Here is a 9,774-nt window from a genome sequence, read left to right as displayed (position 1 = left end):
CTATTTATTATTATTTATGGAGGAACTTCAACGTGTTACATTTTTTTGTGTCAACTCCATGGTTGAATTAGGGCTTACCAAGCTTGGTTGCTAATGCCGCCTTCAATGCCATTGACTTCAGAGATTGTAGCTTAATACCATCACAAGTTGACCTCTCTTTTTTTGTTTTTTTTATTCTTGCAAAAGGAATTATATATGAGATTGGAAACCAAAGCGACATTTATACATTAAAACATATTTTTAGTCACTTGCTATTATAACTCGTTGCTTGGGGTTTTATCTTTAAACTAGAAAAATAAAAGGGAAAAAGTGGGTTATACTTAGGAAAAATGAGAGTGTGACATTAATTACTTTATTGATATTTATATTAATAATGTAAGATATCATTTTGGACAAATGAATAATTAGCTGCTGCCAGAAAGTATTAATTTGGCGAGGAAGCATATATATATCTACAACTGTGCAACACACCACAGCTGGTTCAAGTGTCCCATATATATGCGGTTGGTATAGCTATAGCTAGTTAGCTTCATCCATCCATCCATGGAATAAACAATTTCAGCCGTTGGATTTAACAAGCAAATGGTATATTTCTCGGCAAGCCTCTCATCATCATACCACTTCCCTTTATTGACAAGGAACAATAGAATTTCTCCAATTTTGTTGATTTTTTTTTTTTTAAAGTCCCTCAAATTACAAACAAATACATAAATAATCATTAAAGCTAGAGGAGGGAATGGATGACAATAGCATGGAAAAGTAAAATTCGATTCTAAGCGCCCCCCATCTTTTACAATTATTTTTATTCACTTAATTAAAAAGATAAGCTTGATATATGTCGAGTGATTTATAAATAATAATATTATTAACACAGTTTGAGAATAATATATAATATATAAATTAAGGTTCTCTTAAAAGTCGGATTTTAAATTTAAAATCTAGTCTCAAACAATTAAGGCTCAATATTATTTAGACTACTAGGTCGAGTATTATCATATTTTTTTAATATATTTTTATTCTAAATCCTTTATTTTTTTTTATGATAAATTAATTGAACAAGCCTATGGTTTGTCTAATTATCATCTCTATTGAATGTCAACCAGATTCCGGTAGGTTCCACCGTTTGTACCCCTTCAACTGCCTCTCTCTCTCTCTCTCCCTCTCTGTCCTCCCTTACCTGTGTGTATATATATATAGACCACGCAGAAGCTTGTAATTCACTTAATTTCCTATCACTGGGAACTCAAGAGAGAGAGAACCCAGGAATTCAAACAGCTGGAGGACGAGAAAGAGAGCCTTATTGATTAATTGTCTTATCATCTCAACAATCAGCGACCATGGCTGAAGAATTCCAAGCTGGAGTTTGTGGCTCAGTCTGGTGGAGTGGTTTGCCGAGAAGCTCACTTGGGATGTCGCCCTGCTCGGTGGCCATCAACGATATGGGAAGCTTTGGCTGGCCAAGCGACTTGTTGGAGGTCAAGCCAAGGTCCAATATTGAGGGCTCCGTAATGTTCCAAGACATACAGCAGAAACAACAGGATCAGCCGGATTCCGTCTGCGGTGGCGGCGACGTTTTAACGGATTCCGCCTTGCAAATGATGGGTATCGGCCCCCTTACATCTTCAACAACAACAGAAGATTGGAGCCAAACTCTACTGTGAGTATATATCTTATATTTCATGTAATATGATGTCAATATATAACTAAAAAGTGAATTGTTCCTGGAAATTTTAAATCTTAAGAGGCCTGCTAGTGCGAACTTTCATTACCAATAAAGAAATTAAAGTGGGATTTTCAAGAATTGTTTCCACTTAATCATTTGAAAAGTGAAGTCAATTCGATCAATCAATTCTTTTTGTTCTTATCTTTCCAATTTGCAGTAGTGCTAGTGCCGGAAGAAGCGAAAACAATTTCAATTCTTCTATTCTACAAGACGACATGATTAATCCCCGGCTCAACTTCCGGCAAGAAACAGGGATGGATTGTCCTCAAATCCATATCAATAACTATTCCATTCCAGATTCAACCATCAATGAATTCAAACAAACGAATCAAGAGTTTTCGCTGGATGAGCCTGGTCTGAACTGCGCAACCAGCTCCGGCGACTCGGCGGCGACTTGCCAGGGATTGCCGAGCAGCTTTCGGATGAGTTCGGCCTCTTATAATAGCTACTCTCCAACATTGATTCCAACTTTGTTTGACACAGACCATCATCATCAACCACAGCAATCTCTTTTTGAAAATGGGTCCATGAACTATCCATCTGCAACAAATTACAGGCCAAGCTTGAATGAATTTGATCCTTCCTTGGCAAAGTTGTCGCCTTTGATAAGGCCTAATTCACTGCCAAAGCAGCCACCAATTAATCCTTTCTGGAATGCCACCACTGCTGCTATAAACGATATCCGTGCCAGCATTTTTCCTTCAAAATTGTTTGAAGAGAAACCCAATTCCCCCAATGTCACTACAAAGGTAATTAAATTTATTGACCAATAAACAGCATCGAACTCTAAATTTCTTAAATCTGTATGTAAATGGTTTGAGTACCAGCCCGGCTAGTAATAGTAAACTTGTTCTTTTGTGTCCAAAAATTGAGTTGTGAAAATAAATTTTTTCCCCCCTTAGTAATGGTAGGGTTTTTGGAACTGAACCGCTCTATATATATTTATATCTGCATGTCTTACTTGTAGCCCACAAGTGAAGCAGTTCAAGACTCGGGCTCAGCAGTGAAGAAAAGCAGTAGCGAACCTGCATTCAAGAAACTGCGAATTGAAACGCCATCGCCATTGCCAACCTTTAAGGTATATATGCAATATATATTCCTTCAGGATTTGTCACTTAAATGAAGTTTGAAGCTTTTCTCTTGGTGTGAAGAAATGGATGAGAACTTGTAGCTTTATTGTTATCAGGTCCGTAAAGAGAAGCTAGGGGACCGAATAACTGCCCTCCAGCAGCTGGTTTCTCCTTTCGGAAAGGTAAGAATTTGGATTTTTCCACTCTACTTTTCCCAAGAACCTTTTTCCTTGCTTGGTTATATCAATTCAAAAGGTTATCCCTGAGGTTTGGTTCAATCATGCAACTGTTTCAGACTGATACTGCATCGGTTCTCCAAGAAGCCATCGAGTACATCAAATTCCTGCATGATCAAGTCAGTGTACGTTCTAGTAATACCATCTGATATATATATCTTGCTAGAAAAGAGAATAAGCATAGTATTAGTACTGATCGATGCTCAACCTTTGAAAATAAAATACAAATTAATTAAACATATCTATGAGAGCTTTAAGTAATTCAAGATGAACTGATATATGTGTATTCCTTTGCATCTTTCAGGTTTTAAGTACTCCATACATAAAGAATGGAGCTCCGGTTCAGCGCCATCAGGTAGAGAGTTGTCTTGCACTTTTCTTTTAGCTTCTCTAGTTATTTTTGTCTATCATTTTGTCTTTAAACTAATATTATATACATGTAAATCTCTTTTTTAATTTTTTTTAAATATTTCTCTATCTCTTGGACGAAATATTTGATCCAGTCCACCCGGGATTGAATTACGGGGCTTAAGGATTAGATTGCTGAATTTCCTTTCCATTGATTTTGCAGGCTACTGATAAACTGACGAGGGACTCCGAATTAGGGCCAAAACAAGACCTAAGAAGCCGGGGGCTTTGTCTGGTTCCGATATCAAGCACCCTTCCAGTTGCCACTGAGACTACGGCTGATTTCTGGACACCAACATTTGGAGGAACATTCAGGTAGACAAGAGAATTAGGTTGACGCGACCAAGCTAGCCCATCCAAGTTGGGTATGATCATATATGTTTCAATTCGGAAAGTAACAAGAAAATTAAAGGAAAAGCTTGCGCGCGACCCATATTCCTGTACTGAAGATGGAATGAAGCAAAAGCAAGACAAACAGAAAAAGGAGAAGAAAAGCAACAACAAAAAAAGGAGCAAGTGACCCTTCAAGGATGGACAGGCAATGCTGGGCCAAGCATCAGGCAAAATGATGCAGCAGAGAGCAAATGATTAGGTATACCACTGGAAGATAACATTAATTTGCATGTGTTGTAATAATTTATATATAAACCAATGTGTATTGTATAGTTAAGAAGAGGTGGGTTAGCTAGGAACAGGAACAAGTGCTAAATTTAGCTTTAAAAGTAGATTAGTTTAGAGGGGATTTGTTATAAGCTGAATTTAGCAGATGGAAGGTGATTAAACTTGGGGTTCTTGTTCCTGTTTCTACATGTATTAGTTCTTTTTGCTCAAGGGAAATTGGGCCCAAAAAAACACCAAAAATTTGAGAAGAAAGTTTTTGTGGTGGAGCTTATCCTATTATCATTATTATTATTTCCTCTTCTTTTTTTAACTTTTCTTCTTTATGGGTTGTTTAATAATTTGCTTAAATGTGGTAGTGGAAGTCAGAGGGCGGCCCACTGTTCCTGCTTTTAGGGTTTCTATTGCAGTACAAGTTCTTTGTGTGCACGCGTGGACCAACTAGTCAATTTACATCAATCTTGATTAAATCAACTTATATATATATATATATTAATATCATCTAAATATGAAATCAATATTTTTATAACATATAATTGCAGTTTTTTTTTAAGGAAATTAGTTCTATTTTGGGGAAGAAAGCAAAATAATTTTCATACTTGAATTATTTACTTTTCTGCCCATACCCTCTATCTATCTATATATAAATATATATATAATTATATATATATATATATACTTATGGTGTCTCTCTTTCTCTTTCTTTTTCTATCAACTTTTGCGCTGTGAATGGATTGTTTTATGTATTTGTCCAACATGGCTACTGTTGCTTTTCCAGCCATTCTGCAAGTGCCCGTTCACTTTCATGGTGTTTCGGACCATAAGAAAGAATCAGTGCAGTGGCCGTCTGAATTGCGACGCGTGGAAATTTCCATAGCCAGGCAGCCAGGGTTTCGAAAATAACAGATGAACATCAAACACATAAAAACAATCTGATATTGATTAATATTGGAATACTGTTCAACTACTATATATATTGCTGCAAGAAAAACAAAACCACACAATGTATATATATATACACATATAGTTAGTTATCGATTGGCTATCCCAACCCAATCAGAATAATGTCACTTTGACATTTAAATCAACAAAGATAGTAGAGTTACTTTACAAAGAATAAAGAACAGTGAGTGATGTAGCTCCCATCATGTAGATTAACTGGTAAAAGAAGAATGTGCTAGGGTATTGCTCTTTGACTTCTCAAGTTTCATGTTCGAACCTTGATCAGGAGATAATTTAGCAAACAATGAGTGATCTTGAAAAATAAAAAATGCTTGTCGCCCTCACATTTGTGGTTGTGCTAGAAGTCGAAACCTACTTGCTAAATTCCCTGATTTATCTCCCCTGCTAAAATCGTAGAGTCGAACAGTGGAGAGCGCTCTTGATGGTGCGTTAACCAAAAAAAAAAAAAAAAAGAATAGTGAGTGATGTAACCCAGGCATAACTCAAATAGCAAAGGACGGACTGCAATATGCTAGTGTCATCTCAGTGGGTCGTGTGTTCGAACCTTAATCTCTCCAAGACACATCCCGCGATTAACATCTCCTTACAAAATCAAGGGCATAAGTACAGGATCACGTAAGAACGACCATTCCAAGAACAATGATTGATGTACTAACTAGGCTCACTTCTCAAGGTCTTTCTATATCTTTTGAGTTGAGCTTTGTGATAAGATCTGAGAAAAAAATTAGCTAACCTCCTATATATGGTAGAGGATTAGTTGATTCTTTTTATTTCACAAATTCAAAAATGATATGAATTGGAAATATTATACAAGTATGGAATAGATCTCGATGTGTTTATCATGTGACTCTCCTTGTAGGGCTTTGATTTATAAGCCTCCAAGGACGTCTAGATTTGGCTCGTATTGAAGTTTATCTTATGATAACCATCCTTGAAATATTGCTTATCAAATTAAGACTAATGACTTTTCTGCTTGGACTATGAAGTTTATCCTCATCTCCTTGGGTAGATTGCTTCAATGGTTATTTTCTATTGGGTTTGGGTTTCCTTTTGGCTATATGATATCTCAAAAAGTATTGTTTGTCTAGAATCCAAATTAGGTTTTTTCAACTTAAAACACATTTGAAAACTTTGAGATTATAATCTAACTAGGATCTAGATTTCACGTTTCACCAACTTATTCAAAGTTAGCCCATATGTTTATCAATGTTTTAACTTCCAGTATTGTTAAAGGTGAAGCACCAAACGGTGCCGTTCTTCTTAAGCGGATGGGCAAGCCTCGTGTAGCAACCGCAGGCTGCCACTTGGCCCTGCTGGATGGTAGCGCGTGGCACCATCCTTCCTTTCCTTGATTGCGTCCGATTATCCTCCTGCCCGATTGCTTTCCCTACCTTTGATCAATTCTGTTGGAATAATCAATCATGATGCACAATTGAATCTCAGCCCTCTGTGCATACTTTATGAGGAGCAATCTCAGCCTTCAATCGTCGATTTTATTTGCTCCTCGGGATGTGAACCAGACAGACGAAAAGGTGAGAGCAAAAAGAGGGTTAGGGTTTCTTTGTGCGCTTTGTCTCTTGGCCGAGGGTTCGAGAGGGTTCCCTCCGAGTGAGGGTTCTGTGTAATTCTTTTCGTCTCCATTTTTGCCCTCTGTATATTCTCTTAATTCACTAGCTTGTTAGGTTGACCTGTGATCTTGGTTTTGTGGTCATTGGGTCTGTTTTGTTCGCAAGCTAGTGATGTACAGAGAACCTTGTATGATGTTGTGAATCGGTGTAATCCTCATCTTCATAGTGCAGTGAGCTCTTCTCGCTTGAGCTCAACGTGGACGTAACCTATTTTGGGTGAACCACAATAAATATCTGTGCCTCTTTGCATTATTTAATTTTTCGGTTGTTTATGTTTTCTGTTTTGTGAATCTTCTACATGTTTGCCATCATTGTGTTGGGAGTCCCTTAATTTTCAGTTCTATCGAAAGTTTATATTCTCTGAGGATTGTGTTTGTGTGCCTTCTTTGTGCTTCTCTCGCACAACAAGTATGATTGAATTGTTTTATGTCCTTATCATTGTCATCATACAAGACACACACACATATATATGCATAAACAGCTTAGTAAAAGTTACTCTCTTTCCTTTTTTTTTTTTTTTTTTTTTATGACCTAGTGTTTAATCTTCGCCCGAATAACTCTGTGGAGAACAGTCTTTTTCTCCTGATGATTCGTAATTCTAGATAAATTTGAATGCAGTCACATCCTATACATATTCAAAGTGAACTTTTGAAAAATGATAACTATCTTCATGAAGCTCACGTCGTTTCATTTAAGTTTGTAGAGTGAGAAAGTATCTGAAAAAATAAATTTGAAAGGTAGCTTAATGGACGATGGGAGATGAAGAGAAGCTTAGTGTTGAAGAATCCCCATTGACAAGCAACTAATCATGGAAAAAAAGAACATCTATGGCTGAGATTTCCTTCCTTTAATTAATTGTATCTAAGAGGGCACCTGCTTTACAAGCTTTTTGTGACTTTGAATTGATTGGTCAATGTCTATATATTATACTCCTGGATACTCTTAATTAATTAATTAATTATATATCTAATAAAATGTGTTTTCAGTACAAAAGAACTTCACTATCATATCATTTTGATAATAATTTCTGCAAAAAGCAACAATAGTACGAGAATATTATATATTTTCCTATATTCATTCTGGGTGCTGCTATATATTAGAATAAAAATAATATATATAATTATTAATATATATATATATGTATATCGAAGGACATATAGAGCATCAGGATATATGAGTCCTTCCTGGGTACTCCATGGAATTGAATTCTTATCATTACATGTGAAGTAGTCTAGGCAGAAAGAAGAAATTCAACATAAAGAGGAATAATGGAAAGAGAAAAGCATATTGGAATCATTTAGATGATATATAGTAAAGCATACGTCTATTACAGTCTTGCTTTAGAAGCAGACTCCTATATATGCTTTTCCTTTCTGGGCTAATCAATGTCCAAGACTACTGACATGTCTTGTTCCAGAAGCCTGTTCCCAAATCTCTCCATCTCAAAAGGGTGTTTTCTTTATATGCCACCTTTGAATCTCATCTTGTAAGTCTCCTTCTCTCACCGAGTGTGTAAGTTGACAGTTAGAACTCCATCTTTCCCCCCTCTCTCGTTAAACTATAATCATGAACTGATGCAATCAAGTCACAAAGGGCAGATTGCAGCCGGCTTGAGGGATTCAAACTTGAAACTCTACACTCTCGTCCCTTAAGCTGTAGTTATTTTTACGTAAGTATTCATGTTTGATGTTAGTTTTTGCCTTTAAAATGTGAATAAATTTGTTCAAGCTGGTACAAGAGGAGATGATACTTGGCAATCTGTTGAAGTGGCCAATTCAGGCCATGTGGCTGATGGGCCCTGAGAAAATGGGAAGATGGGCCTTTTGGAACTTCTTCTGAGTTTTGGCCCAAGTTATCATGGGACTGACTGCATGTAAAGGCCCAATTTTTATTTATACTCACAAAGGGCCCAATATTAAGTTGCTTGCAGCAATAACATGTTCTTTTTTTTAAAAAAAAAAAAATTGAACTATTCAGAGAGGATTTTGTTTGAAATAATTTAAGAGCTAGCTTTACAATGTTTAGAGATTCATAATTTATTTTCACAGGCGAGACAAGCCTAGAACTAGATACTTGATTAATCAATTATGGTAGGAAATGTAATGGATTTGATTGAAATACTTGTATCCATTCAATTTAAATTAAAAATACAAGTTTATTCATTTGTTGTTTCAAGTTGATGTAAGGTAACCATGCATATATATAATTAATACTTGCAACTTAAATAGACCATATTTGTAAAAAAGACAACCTCTATTAATCATTTGCTGTTATTTTGTGTGATTCAAATTAATTATTTTTATTAATTAAGGCCATCAGCTTGCTTTGGTGACCGAGACGTTTTATTAACTATTTAATTGGTGATTATTGTAAGCTGTCGATTCCTCTTATTAGCCTAGATCCAACACCTCAGTTCATTTCCTCTTTTATATATAAATGTTCCAATTGGCAAAGAGAGGAATTCAGACATATCGCGTGAATCAAAAGTAAGAACTGAACCCAAATTTCTGTATCACTATTCTATAGAGAAATCACTGGATGTGATACTGTTGAAGGAGGGATTAAGTGCTGAGAGATTGCTCGGGTTCTTGAAGCATCGTGTACTCTGTTTTATTTTCTTGTTTACATTTTTATTTGTATCTTTGTAATCCTTTGTTCTTGTTTATACACTGTTTTATTTTCTTGTTTGCATTCTTATTTGTATCTTTGTAATCCCTTGTTCTTGTTTAAAACCCTTACCGTGAGCATGATCCATTTAAAAATCCAAACACGTAATTTCTCAGTGTACATTTGTGTGTGTGCGTGTGTTGGTGTTCTTTTCTGTTTCTGTTCTTTCTTGTGTTTCTGTTGTTGTTTGTCATTGTTGATGCCTACAGGTTCAACACTTACCAAGCCCCGCCACATGCGAAGGAACCTACTTCAGAAGGTCAATTTCCTTATTATATAGAGGTGACACAGGAGTTCTGCCTTCCCAATTTAGCAATCAAAATAAAGTCGGATACGATCAAGATCCATTCCACACGATGCTTGATTTCAATCCAAACCAGGCATATAAAGAGAGATAAGCAAAGAAAATAAGGGAAAAACATACCACCCCCACCATGTCAAATCACGCGCACACAGAGAGC

General features: G+C 36.2%; 1 protein-coding gene across 3 annotated transcripts; it reads left to right on the top strand.

Moving 5' to 3' along the window:
• Positions 1-1,111: 1,111 nt before the first annotated feature.
• LOC127807133 (transcription factor bHLH112-like) lies at positions 1,112-4,324 on the top strand. Of its 3 annotated transcripts, none has more exons than XM_052344777.1 (7): positions 1,112-1,657; positions 1,884-2,472; positions 2,691-2,801; positions 2,910-2,975; positions 3,089-3,154; positions 3,334-3,384; positions 3,601-4,324. In XM_052344777.1, exons 1-7 carry the CDS (start codon positions 1,338-1,340, stop codon positions 3,754-3,756), a joined length of 1,359 nt encoding a protein of 452 aa, XP_052200737.1. In that variant the 5' UTR covers positions 1,112-1,337; the 3' UTR covers positions 3,757-4,324. The 3 variants fall into 3 exon arrangements, with proteins under 3 accessions (XP_052200737.1, XP_052200738.1, XP_052200736.1); XM_052344778.1 differs by having other exon boundaries at positions 1,113-1,657; positions 1,881-2,472; positions 3,089-3,148; XM_052344776.1 differs by having other exon boundaries at positions 1,113-1,657; positions 1,881-2,472.
• Positions 4,325-9,774: the final 5,450 nt, after the last annotated feature.

Source organism: Diospyros lotus, chromosome 8 (assembly GCF_014633365.1).
Source record: "Diospyros lotus cultivar Yz01 chromosome 8, ASM1463336v1, whole genome shotgun sequence".
Taxonomy (NCBI): Eukaryota; Viridiplantae; Streptophyta; class Magnoliopsida; order Ericales; family Ebenaceae; genus Diospyros; species Diospyros lotus.
This window is presented reverse-complemented; position numbering and strand designations above follow the sequence as displayed.